The sequence below is a fragment of the Notamacropus eugenii genome, chromosome 7 (assembly GCF_028372415.1).
Source record: "Notamacropus eugenii isolate mMacEug1 chromosome 7, mMacEug1.pri_v2, whole genome shotgun sequence".
NCBI classification, from domain to species: Eukaryota; Metazoa; Chordata; class Mammalia; order Diprotodontia; family Macropodidae; genus Notamacropus; species Notamacropus eugenii.
This window is the reverse complement of record NC_092878.1, coordinates 104,550,884-104,576,724: the sequence shown is the minus strand read 5'-3', so window position 1 is coordinate 104,576,724 and position 25,841 is coordinate 104,550,884. Positions and strand designations below refer to the sequence as shown.

General features: G+C 38.3%; 1 protein-coding gene across 3 annotated transcripts in view; it reads left to right on the top strand.

The window, feature by feature from the left end:
- Positions 1–2,958: 2,958 nt before the first annotated feature.
- PDLIM3 (PDZ and LIM domain 3) overlaps positions 2,959–25,841 on the top strand; it is a 56,920-nt gene continuing 34,037 nt past the window's right edge. Inside the window, exons 1-2 of one of the 3 annotated variants that reach the window (XM_072622623.1) lie at positions 2,959–3,363; positions 17,560–17,711. In XM_072622623.1, coding sequence (XP_072478724.1) covers positions 3,271–3,363; positions 17,560–17,711 — 245 coding nt within the window. In that variant the 5' untranslated portion in view covers positions 2,959–3,270. The remainder of the gene's footprint in view (positions 3,364–17,559; positions 17,712–25,841) is intronic. The other 2 variants (XM_072622622.1, XM_072622624.1) reach the window with 2 other exon arrangements.

The following is a 25,841-nucleotide window of genomic DNA, read 5'->3' as shown; positions in this document are numbered from 1 at the left end:
GTAATAGTCCAGGCATGAGGTAATAAGACCTATCACCAAGGTGGTGGCAGTGTCAGGAGAGAAGGGGTATCTACGAGAGATGTTATGAAAGTAGAATTAATCAATAAAACTTGGCAATTCATAGGATAAGGAGGGGAGGGGTGAAAGAGAGTAAAATATCCCTCAATATTACCTAGATTGTAATTCTAAGGGAACTGAGAAGATGGTGGTATCCTCAAAAGTAATAGGGAAGTTTGGAAGAGGGGAAGTCTGGGGGAGGAAAGTCAATGACATGTTGGGTCTTTGGGACATCCAATTCAAGATGTCACATAAGTAGCTGGATATATGAGACTAGAGGTCAGGGCCAGATTAGAGACTCATCAGCAAAAAGATGCTCATGCAGCAAAATAGTACAGAGTGAAAAGAAAATAGGACCTAAACAAGAGCCACCCTATAAAGTCTAATCCCATTCCCAGCAGACCCTGGAAGAAAGAGAGGGGCATGGTTGGAACAGTAGAAAGAATACATAATTTAGAATCAGAGGACCTGGGTTTGAATCCCAGCCCTACCACTTACTAGACACATGACCTTGGGAAAGTCACCACCACTCTAAACTTCAGTTCCTTGATAAGTGAAATGAAAGGGCTTGACTGGACAATCTCTAAAGTGCTTTTAATACATTCAAAGGGCTCTCTGGATAGTGACATTTTGGGGGATGCAAGAAATCACTGGACAACAACAGCAACTCACATTTATGTAAAGCTTTATGGTTTTCAAAATACATTTCTTACAATGACACTGGAGGTAGATAATGTAAATATTCTTAACCCTATTTTATAGATGAGAAAACTGAGGATAAAGTGGTGACATTGAAAGTATTGGTAATGAGATGTAAACTAAGGTCTCTAAACTCTAAGTCCAGAATTACTTCTAGTCTATCATACTCTTTCAGTTTTCTGTAATCATCTGGGGATTCAAAAATGATGCATATGGTATCCACCTCCACCAAACCACCCTGGACTTCGTAGTAATGTCTACAAGTCTCCTCTTTCCTTACTTCCTCTCCTATCCCCTGCACACCCTCTCATTTTTTCCATCTACCTTCAATCCCATATTTTCACCCAGCAGCCACATTCTGCACAGAGAATGTCATTCTTTCCTGATATATATATGGTCATAACCTCTCTTTCATTCATCAGAAACCACTTTAAACTCATTTTTAATACTTTGATTTCTTTTAGACTCCATCAGTTCTTTTTCTTGGGATGGATAGCATTTTTCATGATAAGTCCTTCAGAGGATCAGTCTTGGATCAGTGTGTTTCTGAGAATAGCTAAGTCATTCACAGTTGATCATCTTACCATATTGCTGTTACTATATGCAGTGTTCTCCTGGTTCTATTCATTTCACTTTACATCAGTTCATGTAAGATTCTTCAAGCTTTTTCTGAGAGCATTTAGCTCATCATTTCTTATATCATAATAGTATTCTATCACAATCACATACCACAAATTGTTCAGCCATTTCCAATTGATGGGCATCCCTTCAATTTCTAATTCTTTGCCATTAGAAAAAGAGCTGCTATAAATATTTAGACATAGTTCCAAATTGTTCCACACAATGTAAACTCATTATTTTTAAGAATGAGAAAATTAGATTTCACATTTCTACTTTGGGAGACAGCAAAAGGTTTTGAATAAACAGACTTCAGGATATATAACCTGGGTTCAAAACTCACTTATTATTTGTGTTACCTTGGGCACAAGACTTTCTAGTCTTCCATTCCTTCACATGTAAACGGAGTGGCTCGGAGTAGATGACTTCAAAGGTTCCTTCCAACTTTAAACCTATGATCTTATGGTCTTTTCTTTAACCAGTGACTAATGTCTTAACATTTTCCTCAGGAGCCTCTAAAATAAAGCTGTCAATAGAATATTAATACTGTTTACTCATATCAAAACAGTACTCGATGGTGTCATCTCTGTCACATTTCACTACTATGTCTTCGTGGGTACACGCTTCTATGCTAATAAAGGGCAAGAATCATGTAGACTATGCAGAGTATCTCAGAAGTCTAAGTACAGTTTAAGGGCTTAATAACTTTGAAACCCCCTGCATATGCACACAGCCACCATATTCATGTATGCATAAGATCAGGGACTATCTTTTTCTTTGGATTCCCAGTGTTTATTACAATGACTGGCATGTAATTGGCATTTAATAAACGTTTTTTGACTGTGTGTGTGTGTGTGTGTGTGTGTTTGTGGAGTGGGAGAGAGAAAGAGAGGCGAGGAGGGAGAAAGAGAGATAAAGAGGGAGAGAAGGAAGGGAGAAACATGGATTTCTCTGATTTTATATATATATATATATATACACACACACACACACACTGACATAGCTATAGATAGAGAAGTTTCTATAGATATATCAGCATATATATGTGTATGTGTGTGTGTGCGCGTGTGTATGTGATTCAAAGCAAATCATTCAGCTTCTCAAAGTCAGGCAATTCTCTAAAACTAAATTGCTAAGCAGTTATCAATCTGCATGAATAGAGGACATTTCCTACCCAGGAGCCCTCTATGATGAAATGTCCATTATGCATGATACATACGTATATCATCCATAAATAGACATCTATTATATAGATATACACATATGTATGTATCACACACATATATATTATACATACATCTCATATAGATAGATCAACACACATTGAAATGAACAGAGTTGCTGGCATATGCTCACTAGCACATTCTAATTCTTTTCCATAAAGCTCTCCAGGGTGTGCCCCCCCCCCCCCCCCCCCCCCGTCCTTGATACCTTTGCCCACACCTAAAGTGCCTAGCTGTGTAACAAACAAGGAAAACAACAAGGGGCCAGGTGTTACTTTAAGAAAGCCAAAGGAAGTTGTAACCTGAAGCCTCCTCCTTTCTGTGCCCAGGAATGGGCAGAGGGAGTGTGCACGGAGCAAATGCATTTCTTGTAAACTCCCTGGCGTCCAGACTTTCTCTTACTACCAAAGTTGGAGCTCTCCTTTCCGGGGGTGGGGAGGGGGGGTAGTGGGGGGGGGGGTAGGGCTTGTGATGTCACTCCCTAACAGGGATAAAGTGGAGAGGCTGCAAGGCTGCCACTGTGGGACGAGAAGGGAAGCTATTTCAAGGCTATAATTGTTAGCAGTCCTTTGGGGTAGAGGTGTGTTGGCAGGACCTTCCTCCACACCATCCCTGTCCATAGGGGGGACAGTAAAGGTGCCACTACTCGTGGGAGCCCAAACAAAAGGACATCATGCCACAGAATGTCATTCTGCCAGGCCCTGCGCCCTGGGGATTCAGGCTTTCAGGAGGGATAGATTTTAATCAACCTTTAATCATCACCAGGGTAGGTGCTTGTTTCCCCCTCTTACTTTCTCTGTAAGGGAGGCGTTTCTGCTTCACGTCTTGGTCTTTGGTCTTTCTAAGAGCTGTGGAAGTCTGTCTAGTGAGCACTGAATGACACCTAATCTGGGCAGGGTGGGAGGGGACTATTGCTTCCTGGACATCAGTGTGCAGAGGTAGGAAGACAGTGGAAATCAGGAAAGTATGATTTTGGATAATGACAGAAAAGGGGAAAAGAGCAGGAGCTTCCGAAGTAGTTTACACTGTCAGAGTGAAATGAACTATCTCGTCTTCAAACTTGGCTCCTGCTTGCTGGAAGCGAAGGAAGGGAAGTTTACTGTTTTGAAGTCAAGACCCTGGGGAGGGACAGTAGTGATAGGGTGGTTTCCCAGAGTTCAAGAAAGCTGAATACGACAAGTCCAAGGAGTTGTGACACCCCCCACCCCCCATCGCCTACCCCTGCTCTCCAGCCTTTAATTGCATGGTTTTGTGATCTCCGGCAGGGAGGGAAAAGGGGAGAAAAGGACAGAGATTTGGCAGCTGTTCCTTTGGATTAGGCATGTTTATCTTCTCCTAATGTAAATTTCATCTGGGAGATATAGGCAATGCATAACCTAGATTGGCTAATTCTGGTTTGGAGAATTATCAGCACAGATAGAAAAGGTATTGCTAATGTGGGTTCCTGTTTTGCCAGGCATTTTGAATAATTTTCTAAGACTAAAACCATTATGTTGAGAAAACCTGTAAGATAATTGTCTTGGAAGGATAAGTGATACTAAGATGCCTACCTAATAACATAGTACTTTAAATTTTTTTCTACAAAAGTCCATCATTCTTTTGTCTCACAAGGAAAAGATTTTAGAAGTGCATAGAGCACTGGACTCAGAGGCAGGAAAACCTAGATTTAAATGCCTCCTCAGACATCCAGGGGAGTCAAACCATCTATTTCCTCAGCATAGTGAACTCTAAAGCTGGATGACCCTCAGTCAATCATTTAATCTCTCTTACATCAGTTTCCCTATCTTTAAGTTGGTCTCAATGGCTTGTAATGTCCCTTCCAACTCTGCCTCTATCATGCTATGACTCATAGTCATGACAAATAATCTAGAACTTATAAAATCTAAAATATATCCTGATGTAATTGGCTTTTTATAAGAATATGATGCTTTACCTTATTAGAAAATTATTTGTATATTTTAGTTATAAACTGTTGAAGAAATCTCCTTGAACCCATGAAACATGAGAAAAACTGCCTGAATTTTTGTCTCTACATATTCTTTAGGTTGCAAACATGCTTAACAACTTTTGGAAACAATTTAATTTGAAAATTCATTGCACAATGCCTTGGTACAAAGCAAAAAAAACCTTCTGTGTTCTATTTCTGTCCTATTCATGCACTTTCCTGAGAGTGAACGAGAAAATGCCTTCCTCAGATATCTTAAAGAAACAATGTTTTATACGGAAGTATATTAAGGACTATGTTTCACACATCTCAAAAACTATATAAAATGATAATGCAAGGTTGTGGTATTAAACAAGCAAAGCAAAGTTGATTGAAATCAAGAAATGGTCTCAAGCAAATTAAGCAGAAAAATACTCTGATGCTTTGGCCCAAGCAATGCCTTTTATGGATTTACAAAGAGGGAAAAGTTTCCATTATCTCTTCTCAAAACTATTTTAGTAGTTTAGAGATCACAGTTTTCCTTTACTTATATTAATGAAATAGGTTTCTAAACCTAACAAAAAACAAATTATGTTTGTGCTAACTTCTGAAGAAATAAAGGATTGCGTCATAGGCATTGCTCTTGACGTGAAACTGACAAGTTCCTGCTGGTGTGTAAGGTGCCATTTCTTTTTATTCATACATTGAAAGATCACTATGAAATTATAATTTTTTTATTCCAAGGAAACATTTCCATTTGGTTGATTTGAAAGGCTAATGGTAATATGTTACTTTGCTAGTAACAATAATAATCAACAGCTATTCCTATCTTTTCTGAACTCCTATCACTATATTCATCACTATATGTGCCTTATACTACTGGCATATTATTTTATGTGCATATCTTGTCTTTCTAATAGAATATAAGCTTCTGAAGGGCAGGACCCACATCCTTCATCTGCTTTGTACCTTCCCCACACCCTGTCTTTCTCAAAACCAGGGATACCATTGCATAAAGTAGGCAGTTAAGGAATTTTCAGTAAATTTTCATGGCTTAAGTCAACAATTATTTCTGTACCTATTACCACTGAAATAATAAGAAAATGAAAAAAAAGACTGTAACAGCTCCATTAAACTAGCATTTAAACAAGCAAAAAATTGTTAGCCATATATTTCTAAACATTTGATGTTGTAGAGACAAAATCTATTTTTTTTCACTTTCATGTTTCTACATCATGAAAGTCACAAGAAATAGGGTGGGTTTAAGGCACGTGTTGAGGTAGAAAATGTTATTAGCTTTTGAGGAGTGGGGAGCCAAACTTGTGATTTCATTAACATAGGGAACTCTAATGCAGAAACCCAGTCCACTGTGCATATCAGCAACTTCTCTGTAAATTATAATCTCCAAGAACTGCCTGAGGGACTGAGATATTAAGTGATTTATCCATAGTCATACAGCCAGTATAATTCAGAGGCGATTTAAACTTCCTACTCCATGGTCAGTCTTCTGTTCATTATGCCACGTTGCCTCTCAGCCATGGCTTAAATTGTCAAAAGTGTTATGTATTGAATGGGAATTGTTCACTGACAAAGGTCCTGTTTGATGTAATAACTCACTGGAGGTTTGCTTTTCTGGCACTCAAGAAAGTTGGGCTTTACAACAGTTTACAGATTCATTTTGGGACTAGAAATATTTGTTTTGTTTGGCAGTTTTTTAATGGTTGAATTCAGTAGTAGCTCAAGGGCAGTTGCATCTGTGTGATAACAAATGATTGAACAATTTTCTGTACCATTTTTCAACTGCTCGTTTTCTCTGATGCCTAGCATAGCCTGAATGTTTTATAGACCTCCTTTGACAATCTGGAAAGTCCATGGATCCTTCTCAGAATAAAGCTTTTAAATAATTGAAGGAGATGTCAAATGCTATTTAGAAGCTGGTGAAAATAAAGATGCAATTATTTTTTCCTTTTAAGTTCACAGACCCTCTGAAATTTGTCAGTGTACACCTTGGGTGTCCTTGGACCCTGAGTTAAGAACCCCCTCCCACGGCCGTACTCCTAATCTAAGATGTCTAGGAGTGAGAAAGCATACCTATCTCAAAAGAATACATGTCTTCATCATTCAAAGACAAAGGGCAGGTAAAAGAACCAAGTCACTACTGATATACCAAAAGCCCAGCCCCTGACCAAAATATTTTTACTGCTGCTGTTGCTATTTCTTTGAGGCATGTTGGCTCAGCTATTAACTTGGCTAAAAAATCGTGTAGTCAGTAGATTCACTCAAAGGCAAAGCTGGATGCTTGGAGTGCCTTGGTGATCACACAATCACCAACTCATAATTGATTTAAACATTGAAAAATATTTTGGAACTGCCACACAGATGTAGCCACAATAAAATCATTGTCATGAATATTTGCTCGAGACCAAAATTTGATTATTAGAAATACCTTGACATAAATACTAAAACTTTCTTCCCAAGGTTATTTTGATATACTGGATTTACTTGTATACTCCTCATTTTTTCCCCTCTAAAATGGAGGGTGGAGGACTTATGCAAGCAAGTATATTGGATTGTGATCTGTTATGTTGTAGTGGAAAGATGATTTGAAGTAGACAAGCTGAGATCTACTACAGGTGACTTGGCTTCAATCTCCCCTTGTAGAAAAATAAGGAAGTTGGTCTAGTTCATTGGGGTCAAACTCAAATAGAATCCCTGAAGATTGCACATTGACTTAGAAAACTACATGTTTGTAAATTTCTTTTTTTTATTAATACATGGACACATTAAAATCAGATTGGGACTATCTTTTAATTCTATACTCAAGAATATTGAGGGTCACATGTTTGATATCTCTGGTCTATGATCTCCAAGGTTCCTTCCAGTTCTAAATATGTGGATAATCTTATTCTGGCAGCTAGGTGGTGCTGCAGTGGATGGAATACAGGGTCTGGAATCAGGAAGACTCGTTCCTGAGTTCAAATGTGATCTCATACACTTACTATATGACCTTGGGCAAGTTGTTTAACCCTATTTGTCTCAGTTTCCTCATTTGTAAAATGATCTGGAGAAGGAAATGGTAAATCACTCCAGTATCTCTGCAAAGAATACCCAAAAGGGGTCCAAAAAAAATCGGATATGACTGAAAAACAACTGATTTTATATGATGATTGCCTCCCATGACTTTAAGGTCACCCTCCACGATCTTAAATCTTGAGATTCTTTTCCACCTTGCATTTACAGTGACCAAACAAATCAGTAGTGAAACTATTCACTGTTACATATTGCAGCTCTTCTAACAAGTATTTCTTTCCTCATGTTCCTGAAAAACATTTAGACCAAGACTTTCAAGATAGCTTGATTGTATTCTGTAAGAGAAAAGTGAGGAAAATAGAATGGTTTGCAAATAAAAAGTTTGTTTTCATGTAATATTTCCTTTCCTACATTAGATTTTGGATTTAAATGTTTTTGATTCCAGAGGAAGAAGGATCAGACAGTTGCTTCAGCCTCAGTGTAATAGTGACATTTCCTTCAACAGACCCAGAGGTGCATTTCAAGAAATAGGTAGCTCTATACTTCTCATTTGAGGGACAGAGGAGGAAGATCGATTGAGTAGTGAGGGAGAAAGAAACTAAAAATTATCCATTGAGATAGAGAAATGAATGATGACTTTCCCTTTCCTTCCCCATTCTAACAGTAGCTGACTATTCTTTTAATTTAATCCATTATCAGCATGGATCGATGGAAAGAATTCTATTTAGAGTGACTTCTGCTTGTAACATGGTTGCTGTTTCTGAGTGGAGGGGGAAAACGCTATGAGGACGTGGGTAACACAGGTAAAATATGTTTCTAAGATTTTTCTGCCCAAAATAAGGGAGGAATAAATGAAAAGGAAAACAGTCCAGTAGATTTTTTAAAAATCAGGTAAATGAATTAAGCAATAAGGAAAGTAACTATTAATATAATACAAATATCAATTATGCATGTTTTTATGCTTGTACTTATTTTTAGGCTCCACAAGAAATTTTATAACATCTAAATAACCATTCAGGGCATGACAGTCACAGAAGAGATTAAAATTCCATCTATACCACTCAAAAGAAACCAAAATTTATATACCTTTCACAGAGTTCATCCTATTGTCACCAATTCTAGATGAGGACATTATTTCTTCTCACCTACATTTTTTAATGATTTACTAAGTTTTCTCAAGCATCCCCATCCCACCTCAAATCCATATTTCACACTGCTTCCAGTATAATTAATTCCTGTACAATATAATTCTCTAATGTCACTCAAGAAACTTCAGTGACCCCTGAGCCTGATGTTTAAGATTCTTTATTATCTTTATCATCTCTGAGCCCAGCCTTGTCTCATGCCACTCACCTTGAGAGGATTGTAGAATTTTAGAGTTGGAAGAAACTTTAAAGTGGTGAACTGACTTTTCAAAGTCACACAGGTTACAAACATGGGATTCTAATCTAGGTCTTCTGGTTGCAAAATCTAGTGAGCCTCCGACTACTTCCACTACAATATAAACTCTATATTCCTTCCTTCCCCATTTCTTCCCTCCCTTCCTTTCTTCTTTCCTTCCCTTCCTTCTTTCCCTCCCTTCCTTCCTCCTTGGTCACATGGTTCAAGAGGGATAATCAATGGAAAGCCTATATGTTCCATTAGTATCCTTACCATGTCAAGAGAATGTGAGAAAGGACTCCAGTGGATTGGTTGTAATAAACAAGAGTTGCCTAGTCAAGGATGGGTTGTGTCCCACATCGTTGGAGAGAATGCCCACATTAACATCATAGATCCAATTTGAGAATTTCAGTATTTTGAATCGGCATTCAAAGTAATTACCTGACATCCTGAGCCTTTGAAAATAGTCATGCAGAGATTAAAGTGGATAGAAGGAAGAAAGGAATATAGAGTTTACATTCCCCTATATCCTCTGCTCTCATTCTGCTCCCTCCTTGTTCAAGTTTCCTGATGGCTAAAATGGATTAATCCCTTACTTCTCCATTGCTAAATTCCTTCCCTTCCTTCAAAAAGGCAGCGCAGGTGGCCCATATTTCACTAAAGGCTTCCTTAGCTTCCCCAGCTGAAAGAGATCTTGTCTCCTGTTGCTCAGAGTACTGGCATTTACACGTGCTGTCTACTGTCACTGGTAGACCTTTCTTTTCCACCACCAAAGCGCAGGCTCCTTGACAGTAGTTTCAGTGTTGTAAATTTGTTTTGTCTGAAGCACCTTGCAATTTGTAGATGCTTAGCAAATGTTGAATATTTAATCCTATGTTATTTATTATTAGGCTACTTGGTCCCAATGCCACTCATCAAAACAGAAAAAAAGAAGAAATGGCTTCCTTAGCACAAGGAAAAGCCTTTGTTAAGGAAAGAATAATCCTAAGAATTGACATGCATGTAATGTTTTACATACATTATCTTGCTTGAGTCTCTTCAGCAACCCTGTGAGGTAGGGACAACAGGTATCACTATGCCCTTTTTAACTGGAAACTGAAAAAATAGGCTCAGAGAGTTTAACTGACCTCCCCATGGTCACACAGTTACTGTCTCAAAGGTAGGATTCAAATCCAGCTTTCTCTTGATTCCAATCTAAACCTTTTTTCACTCTACCACATCACTACTTTCAGGCTAAAGATGTCAGGCAATTAGTTTGAATGCTCATCCAAAATACTGAAATTCCTAGTGGATCTACGATGTTGATGTAGGCATTCTCTCCGGTGATCTGGGACATAACCTATGTTTACCAATCTCTCCTAGACAACTCCTGTTCACGTCCTCCTATAAGTTATAACCAGTGCACTAGAGTCCATTCCCACATTCTCTTGACATGGTAAGGATACCAATGGAACATATAGGCTGTCCATGCATTATCCCTCTCACATCATGTGACCAGGGAGGAAGGAAGGAGGGAGGGAAGGAAGGAAGGAAGGAAGGAAGGAAGGAAGGAAGGAAGGAAGGAAGGAAGGAAGGAAGGAAAAACTGATTAAGTATATACTATATGTCAGTCAGTGTGTTAAACACTTTGTTGCTGTATAGTCACTCAGTCATATCCAAACTTTCATGACTCTGTGAACTATATTATCCATGAATTTTCTTGGAAACGATACTGGAATGGTTTGCTATTTCATCCTCCACTGGATTATGGCAAACAGAGGTTAAGTGACTTGTCCAGGGTCACACAGTAAGTGTTTGAGGCTAGATTTGAATTCAGTTCTTACTGACTCCAGGCCTGGTACACTATCCACAGAGCCTTCCAGCTGCTCACTTTATGCTGTGCTAAGTGATTTACAAATATTATCTGATTTAGTCTTCATAACAACCCTCAAGCCAATGGCATCTCCCCAATTTGTTTCTCAAAAACAATGAGAAACCATCTCCACGATTTATTTCAGGACATACGATATGGTTCATCCAGGTCTGGTGACTTGAACTTTTGGAGGGTGGATAAGAGTGTTCATTCATACTATTCCTTCATATCTGTTTTCAGTCTATCCTTCCCAGTCTGAATATTGTTTTTCTTGGGAGAGAAAACAGAAACAAAATGGAGACAAATTAATTCTTCCTTCTTTCCATTCCCATATTCCCACTCATGCCAAGCATGGGTCCAGTTCTTTGTCTTTTCCTAGGGTCATAGTTGTAGGTGGGAAGAAACGGGGGCCCAGAAAAGCTAGTTTTCTCAAGGTCCCACCAAAACAGAGATAGGATTTGAATCCATGTCTTACTCCAGAGCTATTATATGATATGATATCATATCATATCATATCATATCATATATATTCTGCTGTATCATGCATCCTTGCTTTTACTCATCTGTCCCAAACCTGTTACCTTCTGTAACAGCCTCATAGGGATGGGGAATGTGTAGCCTCGAGGCCACATGTGACCCATTAGGTCCTCAAGTGTGTCCCTCTGGGTGAATTATAACTTCACAGAACAATCCCCTTAGTAGGAGGATTTGTTTTGTTAAATATGGATTCAGTCAAAAGGCTGCACCCAAGAACCTAGAAAGTCCCATGTGGCCTTGAGGTCATGGGTTCCCTACCCTTGTACCTAACAGATCACCTGCTTCCCATTTTTCCCCTTTCCAACCCATTTTTTTCAGAGTTTTCAAGCAATACAGCATTTTAATTGTTTGTAGTAAGGAAATTGCTTAGAAAGGCTCACATCCAATTTTAATTAGACTTCTTAACATTGCTCTTACAAGGCTGGGCCACTTGTTTGAATTCATCTTCAGTTACTTGCCTTGACTTCCACCTATGGTACCAAATCTATTATTTTAAGATCTGAATTAGTGGAAATGTTAGCTCTCTGTCCTACCAAACTGGGCTCTATAGACACCCACCTCCTTGACTGCCTCATTAGAACTATGTCACTGGTGACTATGTCACCAAAATTCCATTCTTGAAAATCTCCAGTCCTTTATCAGACTACCCTTTGAGAGTCCCCTGGGCCATCTCACTGAACTCTTTGAAATGTTTTCCCCAAATCTAGAGTACATGTCAGACTGTGTCTGGTGTTTCACTCCTTATCTGTCAAAAATTCTAAGATAACACAGTTGCTGCCTTCAAGTTTTCCATCATCTCTGCTCTTCCAACTAGTTCTTCCTTACTGGCCGGACCCAGGTCCAGAACAACATTTTTCTTTGTCACTTCTCTACCTTCTGAAAGATAAAATTTTCAGCAAGGCAAGTCAAGAATGTCTTAGCTTGTTCTGCTTTTAGCACAGAGAAAAATTCTCTCCAGTTGATGTCAAGAGAGTTCACCATCACAATGATTTTATACTATAGTTACGTCTGTGTATACTACTTCTCTCTACTAACTCGCAGCAGGTCATAATAGAGGCAGTGTGCTGTAATGGCTAGAGAATGAAGTCTGTGTTCAAAGTTCTGCCTCTGACTCATATGGACAGCGTGATCCTAGACAAATCATTTAGCCTCTCAATGCTCTGCGCAACACTCTAAGACTCTAAGCCACAGAGATGATGCCAATTGGTAAAAGTAGAAGTTTCCTCATCGGAAAGTTCCCAATACCAATGAAATTACAAGTGTAGTCTCTATCCTACTAAATTGCAATACTGTGAAAGTGGTGAATATCTAATATATTTTTACATCTGATACTGTATCAGCTCTGCACAAGTAGGCACTTAATTATATTTGTAATTGAACTGACTTACCTATTTTTTCCACTTAATGTGATTTTAGAAAGCGAAAAGGAAAGAGAGGGGGGAATAAGAGAGAAGAAAGGAAGAAGAAAGAGAGAAAGAAAAGAAGGAAGGAAGAAAGAAAGAAAGAAAGAGAGAGAGAGAGAAAGAAAGAAAGAAAGAAAGAAAGGAAGGAAGGAAGGAAGGAAGGAAGGAAGGAAGGAAGGAAGGAAGGAAGGAAGGAAGGAAGGAAGGAAGAATGAAATATTCAATAATGAGATTAACAATAAAAGTCACTTAGTGTCCATTTGGTTCACCTGGAGTTAAGAAACTTGGATGCTGAGGCAACTTTCTAAAATTCTAAGAAAAATCCATAAGTCTATCATCATTCTCTATTTGCACAAATGGATTTATCATTTTCCATAAGTTATATATCCAAGCCCAGCTGATTCTCAAAATCAGTACTGCATATTTTGATTAGTGTTTGTTTTAAAATGTCAGAAAAGTTAAATATTTAAAAGAGAGAAGATCACACCTTCTCATGTTTAGACTACCAGGAATAAAGGCATAACCTTACACATTTAAAAATAGAAAAAGCTTATTGTTTCACCAAATATGTCTAAGGAATATTGAAATTTTAGAATTTATTCTTATCCCTATAAAGCACAATTTAGATCAGACGTTGTTAACTTGGGGTTCACAGACCGACACGGGGACCATGGAAAGATTTTAGGAGGTCTGTGAACTTGGATGGGAAGAAAATGACATCATTATTTTTCACTCACTGGAATTTAGCATTTCCTTCAACCATTCAAAAATATTATTCTGAGAAAGAGTCCATAGGCTACCCCAGAATTCCAAGAGATTCATCTAACACACATACAGAGACAGAGAAAGAGAGACAGAGACAGAGAGAGGCAGGGAGGGAAGAAGGGAGAGAGACAGAGACAGAGAGAGATAGAGACAGAGACAGAGAGACAGAGACGGAGAGAGCGAGGGAGGGAGGGAGAGAGTGAGGAGGAGGAGGAGGGGAGAGAGAGAGAGAGAGAGAGAGAGAGAGAGAGAGAGAGAGAGAGAGAGAGAGAGAGAGAGAGAGAGAGAGAAAGTTTTTCAATGGCAATAGTCAATAAAATAACTTGGCTTGCATGAGAAATAAAATGCTGCTGGAATTGGATCACAGAATGAAGCAGAACACTTTTTCTTGTGTTATGTTTGTTTTGTTTTTATGGTTTCTCCCATTCATTTTAATTCTTCTATGCAATATGATTAAGGTGAAAATGTATTTAATAAGAATGTATGTGTAGAACCTATATAAGATTCCACGCCGTCTCCGGGAGGGAGGAAGGAGGGACAATGGAGTGGGGAGGGAGGGGAGAAGGAGGAGGAGGGAGGGGTAAAAATCTAAGATATGTGGAAGTGATTGTAGAAAACTGAAAACAAATAAAAGAAATAATTTTTAAAAAAGAATAAAGTGCTATCCTTGGAGCAGAAAATCCTAAATTCAAAATCTTCCCTCAGCCATGATCAGTGGGATCCTAGGCAAGTCAATTAACCACTAGTAACGTTGGTTTCCTCATCTGTAGAACAGGAATAGTAATAACTCTTGAATCATAATGTTGTCTGAAGATAAAGTTAAATTATAAATGTAATTTGCAAATCTTGAAGTGCTAATTATTTCCAGAGGATCCGTAGTACTTATCTTCTCACAGTATGTGCTGACTCTAATGCAGGAGTACATTTTTGAGAGCAATATATATTTCATCTTCTAAATGTTCATATTAGTCACAATAAAGCACAGTTTCATCTGTGTAAGTCTTCCTTCTATCTGTGCTAAACACAATGTCTCAGTAGATGGTCTTCACAAGTTGCTGGTCAGAAAAAGATCGTACCCTAAGAGCCAACCATTTGATCATGAGCCTCTATGAACTTAACTAGACTTGGCAGAACCTTTTATTGCCAGACTTTCTAACTGTCTTTCTAAGAAGGGGTCCATAGGCTTCATCAGACTGCAGCAGGTGTCCATGACAATATAATATACATATTATATGCCTATGTCATATATATACATATACATATATATACATGCTTGTATGTATGTGTGTGCGTGTGCGTGTGTGTGCGCATGTGTGTAAAGAAGCTTTGGTTTTGATAAAAACTTTTGTTCTTCAGAATGTCCTGGACCCATGAACACACTGCTAAGGATATACCAACAGAATACAAGCCCTTAGTGCCTTTGCGTTCTGCTAATATAACCTTCAAAAATCAAATATGTTCTGTTTGGAGCTATGCCGAAAGGACTATAAAAATATGTGTACGCTTTGACCCAGCAATGCCGCTTCTAGAGTTATGCCCAAAGAGATCATAAAAATGGGAAAAGGTTCCACATGTACAAAAATATTTATAGAAGCTCTTTCTTTCTGTAGTGGCCAAGAACTGGAAATTGAGGGGATACCCATCAGTTGGGGAATGGGTGAACAAATTGTGGTATGTGAATGTAATGGAATACTATAGTGTTATAAGAAATGATAAGCAGGGGGACTTCAGAAAGACTGGAAAGACTTATATGATCTGATGCTAAGTGAGGGGAGAAGAACCAGAACAACACAGCCACAGTGTGCAATGACTATCTTTGATAGATTTCACTCTTCTCAGCTATGCAAGGTTCTAAGATAGCTCCAAAAGGCTCATGATGGAAAATACCATCCACATCCATAGAAAGAATTATGAACTCTGAATGCAGATCATAACATACTAGTTACACTGTCACTTTTTGGTCTGGTTTTGTTTCTTCTTTCTCGTGGTTCATCCCATTGGTTATAATTCTTCTTTGAAACATGACAAATGTATATGTAGTGCCTATATCAGATTTCAGGCCATTTTGAGGAGTGCTTTCCATTTACTTTGTTGTAGTTTGGGTATACTATTTTCCTGGTTACACTTACTTCATTTTATATCAGTTCATATAAGCTTGGTGAAGAGTGTCTTAAATATATTTTTTCATTTCTTTCATAATCTCTGAATAAAATGGAAACGTTGAGCCTCCTGAGTCAGATGGATTCTCTGTACCTGGTATTAGTTGAGCCCATAATCCAGGTCTTTTTTATATCAGCATCAGCACCTGGAGCAAATGATGGTGATACCTACACAGTCACCAGATAGAAAATTTTTAAGTTAACTAAAGTTTCTTTTAATGTTTCTAAGTGATTTTCCCATGAATAGTAAGTAGTATGTGTATTGTTAAAGTTGCTATACGAGTCCTTATCATTTTGTTTGGTCAAAGGAGACACACCTGACATCCTTTCATGTCTTTGGCAACCAGATAAAGTTGATCTGAAAATAAATCAATTTGTTTTGGTATAGAGACCTTACACCTTCAGCAGGAAGTCCAGTAGCAAGAACGTGTAGCAAGAACACTTCTAAATGGAGTACAGAGATCTGAATTTAAATCCTAGTTTTGTGACATTGTTGTTACCTTGAGCAAGTGGGATAAAATGTTTTCAGGATTCAATGTCCTCACCTCTAAAATTTAATCAGTAAAATAATACCTGATATTTCTCATAAGAGATTGATTCATTTACTGTAAAGTTTTCTCTTTCTCTCTGTAACAAGATTTTTTTTAAAAATGAGTTTGTCCCTCTAACTACCCCTCCTTGAGCAAATTTTTTAAAAACCTAAAATAAAATCCCTCGATACATATCTAGTCCAGCAAAACAAAATCCACATTAACCATGTCCAGAAATATGTTTCTTTATCATTTTTGAGTTTTTCAGGAGGTAAACAGTATGTTTCATCTTCATTCTTTTGAATTTGTGGTTTGTTAGGGCATTGATCAAAGTTCTAAAGTCTTTCAAAGTTGGTTTTCTCTATATTTTTGTTATCATTGTATTAATTGTTTTCTTAGATTTACTCATCTCATTCTATGTCAGTTCATTAAGGTTTTTCCTTCAGAGGAAATTTCTTCTGAAAATGTCCATTCCATTATTTTGTATAGTATTATATTCTATTATATTCACATACCAGAATTTGTTTAGCCACAATATAAGGACACTCCCTTAATTTTCAAATTTTGGCTGTGTCGAAAAGTGCTATCAAAATAAGGAAACTGAAGTCCTGAACATGGTTAAATGACTTGCCCAAGGTTGCTCAGCTTGTGTATAGGAGCTAGATCTCTGGTCTCCCAACTCCTAGCCCATTGTTAATTACATTTCACCCCATGTCTACTTTCTACTGAATTGAAATACAAATTCAAGCATAAAAGCCTCAACATTACTGAATATTAATTTTTTTCTGAACTGCAACTTTACCAACCAAAAGAAAGCATTTCCATATCATGATACAACATAAAAAAGAGAATTATATATAAAACCATGATTCTCCATTTCACACCATTTGCTTGTTTTAAAATATGTTAAATTCTACACATTATTTTTAAAACTTTCCTGCTTGTCTATGCTCCCTTCTGAAAACTGTCTCTTGTAAATTTTTAAAATGTTACAATGGCCTTCATCAGGGGCCACTCCTCTCAAACCCAGCTCCTTAAAAAAAAACACAAGAAAAAGAGAAGGGAAAAAAACCATTGTAATACAATGAATACAGTGTGAAGTAAAATAATAAATTCACTCATTGACTATACCCATCACCTTTTTATCAGCAGGTTGTCTTATGCTTCATCTTAGGTTCTCTGTGGTTATCACTGGTCACTGCACTGATCAGCGTTCTAAAGTCTTAACAAGTTGTTTTTCTCTATTACAAGCTTATTGTATAAATTGTTCTCTAAGTTCTGCTCTCTTTACTATGTATCAGTTCATTCTTTGCAGAATACTCTCTAATTATTTCTTTCATCAACCTGGATATGAATTTTAAGACTATTGTGATTTCTTACAGATTACTCCAGGAAGCAAGGCTGCAGCCGCCAACCTGTGTCCTGGAGATATGATTCTGGCCATAGATGGCTTTGGAACAGAGACAATGACGCATGCTGATGCCCAGGATAGAATTAAAGCAGCAGGCCATCAACTGTGTCTCAAAATCGACAGGTATCCTTTAATAATGGAATCCAAATTGGATCTTTTTCAGGAAAAAATCTGACATGGAGACATGAATGTGTGGTCAGTGTGCAGAGAGAGAGCTGGTAGCCAGTTGAGGTAGATTCAGGAAGGTGCCATCACTCCAACATTCTAACCAGAAACTTGAGGCTGATTTATTGTATAACTTCCTTTTTACTCTGCACTCTCCCTGCCTCTTGCCATGGCTAGCAACGTCCTCTGTCCCCCTGCCCTAGCCTGTGTCCCAGCCTTCTGCTCACCACATCATTCAAATCATCACCACCACCACCATCATCCTCATCATCATTACCACACACACACACACACACACACACACACACACCAAAACACAGAAACTGTGGAAACATTTAAGTATGAAAAAACCAGCAGGTATATGGGGAAAGAAAGGAATGTGTCTAAGTATCTAGGCAGAGAAAGGAATAGAGTTTTCTGGGGCAAAGAGGGGAAAAGATACTCACCAGCCTTCACATGGGAGTGCAGGGCTGGGGTCCAAGGCTCACCCAGTGAGTTTGCAGTGATACAGCTCCTTCTAGATTTGCCCACACGGTTTTGACATGTACTGAGATGTAAAGGGCTGTTATTACTTTTTCTTATTCCCTTCTCTTATCCCTAGCTTGGGGCCATCCTTCCCCTAGTTCATATCGACTTTTCTTTCTTCCTACCACCTTCGATCAATCAATAAGCATTTATTAATGACCTGCTATGGGCCAGTCACTGGGGATAAAGAAAGAAATAAAAGAGCTCCTCCTTGCCTTCGAGGAGCTCACAATATAACATGGAAAACAAAATGCATCCAAATATATTCAAAGCAAGCTATATACAGGATAAATGGGAAATAATCAACAGAGGGAAGGCACTAGAATTAATGCCAACAAACTCCCTTCCATCCTTTTACACTCCTACTTCTTAGCATCACAAAAACATGGTTTTTATTAAGTGACATTTCTTACCAACCTCTCCAACACTCTCATTCTTTTATCTCCTCTGCTCTCCTCTACTCACACACTGGGCCAAGAGGGAAAATTGACCTATCTCTTATTCCCCATTGTAACTTCTAGAGTAGAGTTTCTTAATCTGAGGTCCAATGGACCCCCACTGACCCTCAAGGGGTCAAAGTCTGTGAATAGATTTCAGAGTGTCAGTGATCTTAAATGGGATAAAATTATATCTTTATTTTTCATTAATCTTTAACTAAAATTTGGTATTTCCTTAAATTATGAATGATTTTTTTAAAAAAAGATTATCTTGAGAAGAGATCCATAAGTGAGTCTCCAGACTGCCATAGGACTCCATGACAGAAAAAAGTTAAGAACCATTATATTAGACTCTTGCTTTGCAACAATTACCTGCCAATACTTGTGTCTAAAGCCTCAATTCCATAAATACAAGATTGAGGAAGCATGGTCAGGTAGCCAATCATCTGGAAACGAATCTGTGATTCTTATTGAACTACAAGCTCGATGAATCAATAGTATTCTTTAGCAGCTGATGTGAATTTAAACTGTATTAAGAGAGGCAAAACTTCCAAGAACTAGTTAATTTTTATAGTGCTGTATCCCGCTTTATTCAAACCACATCTGGAATATTGTGTTGAGTTCCAGGTGCAACATTTTAGGCAGGACATAGATAAACTCAAAAGTATCCAGAGGAGAGAAATCAGTATAGTAAAATCTCAAGTGCAAAAATTATGAGAATCATTTGAAGGAACCAAGGATGTGCAGCTTAGAAGACTTAAGTGGAGGCAAGATATCTTTCTCTAAGTATTTGAAGTACTGTTGAGAGAAGGATTAGATTTATTCTTTTTTTAATCAGATAGGGAGCAATGGAAAGAAGTTGAAAAGATATAAAATTAAGTTTGATTGAAGGAAAAGCTTCCATACAACTAAATTGTCCAAAAGAGCACTGGGCTTACTCAGGAGGTAGTGAGGTCTTCCTCAGTCTTTAAGCAAAGGTTGGATGAGAACTTTATTGAGTATATAATAGAGATTTTTGTTCTGGTACAGATGGCTTCAATGATCACTGAGAGCCCTTCTAATCCTGAAATTCTATGTTTCTATAACCTCTCTTTTATAGTTCCCTCTAGAATTATCTATAGATTGTATATAATTGTATATTGTCTTCATGAAATTGTGGTTTTAGTTTGGTTTTGACTTGAATTATAGCCCTGGCATTTAGCACAGGGCCTGGCACATAGTAGGAGCTTAATAAATGCTTGTTGGCTTGAAGTTCATGTCATTTGATGCTCTTTAGATGCTGGTGCCTAGCATCTGCTAATTTTTTGAACATTCTACTGCCTGGCACAATGGAAGCTTAAAGCTACATATAGGAGACACTATTGATTCATTTTTTTTATAATTTCCCAAAAGGAGAAAGAGAGAGAGAGAAAGAGAGAGAGGAGAAAAGTGATCATACCTTAGATCTCATGATCAGAAACTGCTCAGTCCTTAAGATTTTGAACTTTGACATTCCTCTTTTAGATCATAATTTCCTATCCTTCTATTTCCCCAATATATTCACTCTTCTGAATGTCCCCTTTACCTTAAACCTGATCTCAGGTCCCTCAATCCTTTTTTGTTTTCCCTATTTCCTAGCGCCCCTTTTCTAGAATACTTCCTTCCCCTCATGGTCTTGACCCTCCTCATTTCCCACCTGACTGCCCTACTTTGGTATTTCTCTGATTCTTCTCTCATGCCCCAGGAACCTCATCAATGAGAAACTAAATTCTGCAAGATCAAATTAGCCTTGGTACTCACACTTCATCACTACTCTCTACCCCTCTGTTTGGGAGGCAGAGCCATGAACCCCAGAATCTTCATTCCAGGCAGGGACTCAGAACAAATATTTCTTTCTTTCCCACCTGTCTGCACTACTCTGGGACTTCTCTGACTTCTCTACCATAATAGATACCTTCTACTCTCCCATCCCCCACTCTTCAACTTCTGTGTATGTGTGTATGTGTGTATATGCATGCATGTGTGCATCCATGTGTTATCTTCTCCATAAGATTATAAGTTTGTTGAGAGCTGGAACTGTCTTACTTTTATCCTATTTCCTATTTACATATTACTATCCCTAGTGCTCAGCACATTGCCTAACACAGAGTAAGTGCTTAATAACTGATTAAAGTCAATCATTTCTGTGATGTACTATCTTACATTTTAAAAATCCCTTTCCCCTTTGACCTTTTGGTGCTCCCACCCTGCTAATCCTTAACCCTGAGTCACCGCCACCATGTTATTTCTCTACTTCTATACTCAAGAGGTGAAGCATTGCTAGAGAAAGTCATGAAACTTTCCTCTGAGTCTCCAACAACTTTATACTGCCAAATGTGAAATGATAAACAGCAATCCTTTTATTCAGTACTGATTAACTCCATACCACATTCCCTACTGCAGCTGTTCCAAACCTTCTCAGGTCTCTTCCAGCCCCAAATTCCATCTCCACCCTGATCCCTTTCAGAAGATGAACTTCTCTTCTACTTTAATGAAAAGACTGAGGCCATTCTAAATAGGAAGTGTCTTGAAAAAAGACCTGGATTTGGAATCAGAAAATGGACTTGACTTCATTACTTACTAGCTCTATGACCTTGGGCAAGCAACTTACTCTTTCTGGGATCCCTTAAAGTGGAAGGTTTGAATTATACCAGAAAATTTAGAGACTCATTTTGCAAATGAGGAAACTGATGACCTTTACAATCCCTTCTAACTTTAAAGATCTATGATTCTGTGATCCCAATATTCTTACCTTTCCTTCTCTGTACTTCAAAACTTGTCTTCTTCAATCTTCTTCACCCTCCATTCAGTCTCCAAGGGTGAAGCAGACATCCTTGTCAAAATAGCCCTTACATCTTGATCTCTTCCTCTCCTTTTCCTTTAGAACTTTGTTCCATTGATTTTTCTCATCCTCAATTCATTGTTGATCTCTCCCTTTCTAACTGGTTCTTATATTCTGCCTACAAATAAAAAACTATCTTTGACCTGTAATTTACTTCCATAAAGCTAGCATCTTATATTTCTCATCCTGTCACTGATAAATTCTAAAAAGAGTAGAATGAATTCACAGACTCAAGCATTTTTCAAGTCAAAGTGACAAAGATTTATTGCAATGCCAATATAGTGGGCAGGGTTCTTTAAGGAACTTGCATTCCTCAAGGAACTTGCAACTTAACAGGAGAGATGCTAAAGTTATATTGGAAAAGTAATGAATTATCTGGAAGATATGCGAATTAAGTTATAACTTACAATGTTGGTCACAGGTGTTATTTACTACTGGAAACCAGGGGATGGTGTTTTGCAGGGGTCTATTTTTGGTCTGTTACATCTGTAGGAAGATAGCTTTGATGACTATAGCTTGACCTCTGGATTGAAAATGATAACTTTGGGAATCAATACATGATAATTCTGGGGTTATAAGATAGTCTTGTTTTTTGTGAGAGAATTTCTTCAGAGGTCAGCTTGTTCTTGTGATGGGAAGAGAAGTCCCCAGGCCTGCTCATGAGTAATTGTGGGGAAAGGTAGTTTGTCTTACTGGAGCCTACTCATGAGTTACTGCTAGGCATAGTGTCCTTGGGCTGGGGAGAAGACCATCAGGGATAGTGTTTTGAAGCTAGGGAGAAATATGATCTTGAAATTAGAGTCCAAACACAAGCACCCAAGCACCCTACCCTATCCATTGCATCCACTTCCTTAACACTCATTCACCCCTGAGGACTCTGCAGTGGTTCTGTCCTTACCACTATACTGAGACTACTTTCTCTGAAGACACCAGTGACTTCTTAATTAACAAATTTAATGACCTATTCTCAATTCTTATCCTCCTTGGCCTTTTTATAGCATTTGACACTGTGAACCACCTTCTCTTTCTTGGTACTGTCTTTGTCCTTAACTTACATGTCACCTTCCCTTTCTGATCCTCCTCCTACTTTTCTCACCACAACTGTTTGTCCTTCACCTTCTATCCATGCCACAAATATAGGTTCTGCCATTAACCTTTTACTCCTTTTTGTTGTCTCTCTACATTCTTCTCATTAATTATCTTATCACCACCATTCCCTCTCCATATATATATATATGTAAATGTATATATATAAATCCAAATATATATCCAAAACCTTAGTCTGGCATATCCAGGTGCCAATAAAGCACCATGGGATTTTCTGTTGACATCTCAAACTCAACAGGTGGAATGCTGCTGATTAATTGATTGAAGGTTTGATTCACCATTACATATACTTTCCCTTTCTTCTCTCTATCATGAAAATTCAGAACTTCAGAATTCATTTTCTGAGTCTTTCTTTTCCACCTTGTATGTCAAATCATTTGATAAGTTCAATTTATTCTCTTTCTGCAATACCTCGTGTATCCATACCATCCTTTCCATTCTCACTGCTACCACCACAGTTCAGACCGTAGTTACTAACTCTAACCCAGACTACAACAGCCCCCTAACTTCTTTCTGTTTCTCTAGTCTCTCCTCTCTCCAGTTCCTCTTTCACACAGTTTCATGGTAAGGGAATTTGAAGATCTTCCCTGCCCCTTAATAGGCCCATGTGATCTGTTTGGAGCTTGGGGCCAGTCTACAGCCTGAGTCGCTTGGAGCTGATGGTGACAGGAGCTTGCCCAATGGGTAGAGCAGGAAAGGTACAGCAGGAAGAGAGAGAGAGGCAGAGCTGGGAGAGAACAGGAAGAGCTGAGGCTGAGCAGCTAGCATTGATTGAGAGAGGGAGTGATTTTGCCTAAGGGAGCTTGTTTGTGGGGAGGCCTGATGGAGGGAAGGCTTAGGAATGGCCATGCTCCATTTATTGGTAATGTGTACAAACCATGTTATTTGAATAAATGTCCTAGCTTTGTCTTTGAGGAAGAAAATTTATATTTTGCAAATTTACCCAGAAAATACACAGCTGCTGTAGGTATCATATTGGTGTTACACAGAGCTGCCACAATAATTTTATGTGTAGGTCTGATTATATCTCTTGAGAGAAATTATTATTTCTCTGTTGTATGGATAGCCTGTTGTTGAATTGAGACTGGGCTTTTTCCCCTTTCTATTTCATCATTTGAAGATCAGACCCCGTGGGTTGTCTGGCCAGTTTTTGAAGGACAGGGCTGATAATGAGATGAAATTTTGGGAGACACTTGCCCAGCTGGGAAAGTTTAGATCTGATCAAAAGTTAAAGAGATTTTAGTCTAGGTGAATTCTGGCCCATTGTATTTTAGTCAGACAGGTCTAAGTGGAAGTGAATTCCTCCTTTTATCTAGATTGTCCTAGAAGGCAGTGGTCTGGGTACAGATAAGTCTATTTGTCCAAGGCTGAGTGCTCAGAGTGATGTCCCTCAGCCCCTCATTAGAATAAGGTCACCTTTCATAATATTCATTCTTTCATTACTTGTTAACCAATCATAGTCAGTGGCCACCCTCAGGTGTACTTCATTTTTCAAAGGCTTAATAAGTATTCAAGGTCTCCCCTGAGAGTTCTCTTTGGTCACCCAGAGGAACAAGTGGGCTCATTTTATTGTCTACTAGCTGTAATTAATAAAATTGATTATGATTTACCCAGAAACTCTCTGTCTCTCAGAAATTTTCATTCACCACACCCTTCCTTGCTGAAAACCTTCAGGGACTGCTGACTGGCTACATAAGAAAGCAAGAAATCCATATTCTGTTATACATAACTACCAGCTGGGTTAAACCCATCCTTGCAGCTTTCAAACTGGGCTAATTATTTCTTGACTTTCTCCTTAATTTTCTCACTATCATACCTTCTTATAGGTTATAGTGTAGGCCTTTAATGGGCTACACACAAATCTCTGCCTGTTGAAGTCGTTCTTGTCCTTCAAGCTTGAACTATTCTATGAAGTCTTTCCTAATTCCTTCCAGATAGTAGCAACGTCTCCCTCCTCAAGTCTCTCATATTCCTCTGTGTGACTTTTCCTATGCAAATGATCATATAAGCTATTACTATAGTTACTTGAGGGGATGGTGGCTTAGTGGGGAGATCATTGAAATTAGGGAGGAAAACCTGCCATCTAAATTACCTGTTGAGTGACCCTGGACACATCACTTAAACTAGCTCTGCCTCAGTTTCTTCATCTGTGAAATGGAGATAATAATAACAATTTACTATCTACCTCACAAGGTTGGTATGAGGAAAGTGTTTTGTAAAGCCCAAAGTGGGTCAGTCATGGTGACTTATACCTGTAATCCCTGCTCCTGGAGAGGCTGAAGTTGGTGAAGTGTTTGAGCTCAGGAGTTCCAAGTTTCAGTGGACTAAGACATTCAGGTATCTACAGTAAGTCTGGCACCTAGATGGTGAGCTCCCAGGAACAGGGTGGCACCAAGATGGCCAGTCCAGGTCAGAAACAGAGAAGGTCAAAACTTCCATGCACCTCAGTAGAAAGTCTATGATTGGTCATCATGTTTTCAAACCTGGGTGAGATAATGAACTCCAAGTCACAAAAATTAAAATAAAATCAAACCTATCTATACATAAATATAAGCTATTATATTGCTTATTACTATTAATGTTTCTTACCCCACTAATCTATATATTCTTTGAAGTTATTTCTTCATGTTCATATTCTGACTGTTTGGCAATGTTGAATTCTATTAGCTTGCAGACAAAAAAAAGTTTTCCTTTCATCAAATCCTTCGACATCCAAGAAATCAATTTGATGAGATTTAATTCAACTGACCTTTATTAAGCACAGTATATGAAAGATACTGGGGGAAGTTCAAGGACAAACAAAACAATCCTTCCCTGTTAAAGGATCTCATCATTCTATGGGCATAGATATGTTCACAAAGAAATATAGGGTAAGGAAATTTGAAGTGGAAGGAAGTACCAAAAACAGTGTCAATGAAGGCTTACCATAGTACATATCACTTGAGCTTAAATAAAGATTCTAGGAGCTAAGAGAAAGAAGAGTATTTCAGGAGTGGGGTGTTAATTATGTGAATGCATAAAGCTAGGAGGTGGGATATAGAATTTATGGCAAAGTTAGTGACCAGTTTGATTGGAACATAGAGATTCTGAAGAGCAGTCCTATGAAATAAGTCTGGAATCATGGGTAGGAGCTGGATTGTAGAGGGCTTTGCTAGGCTG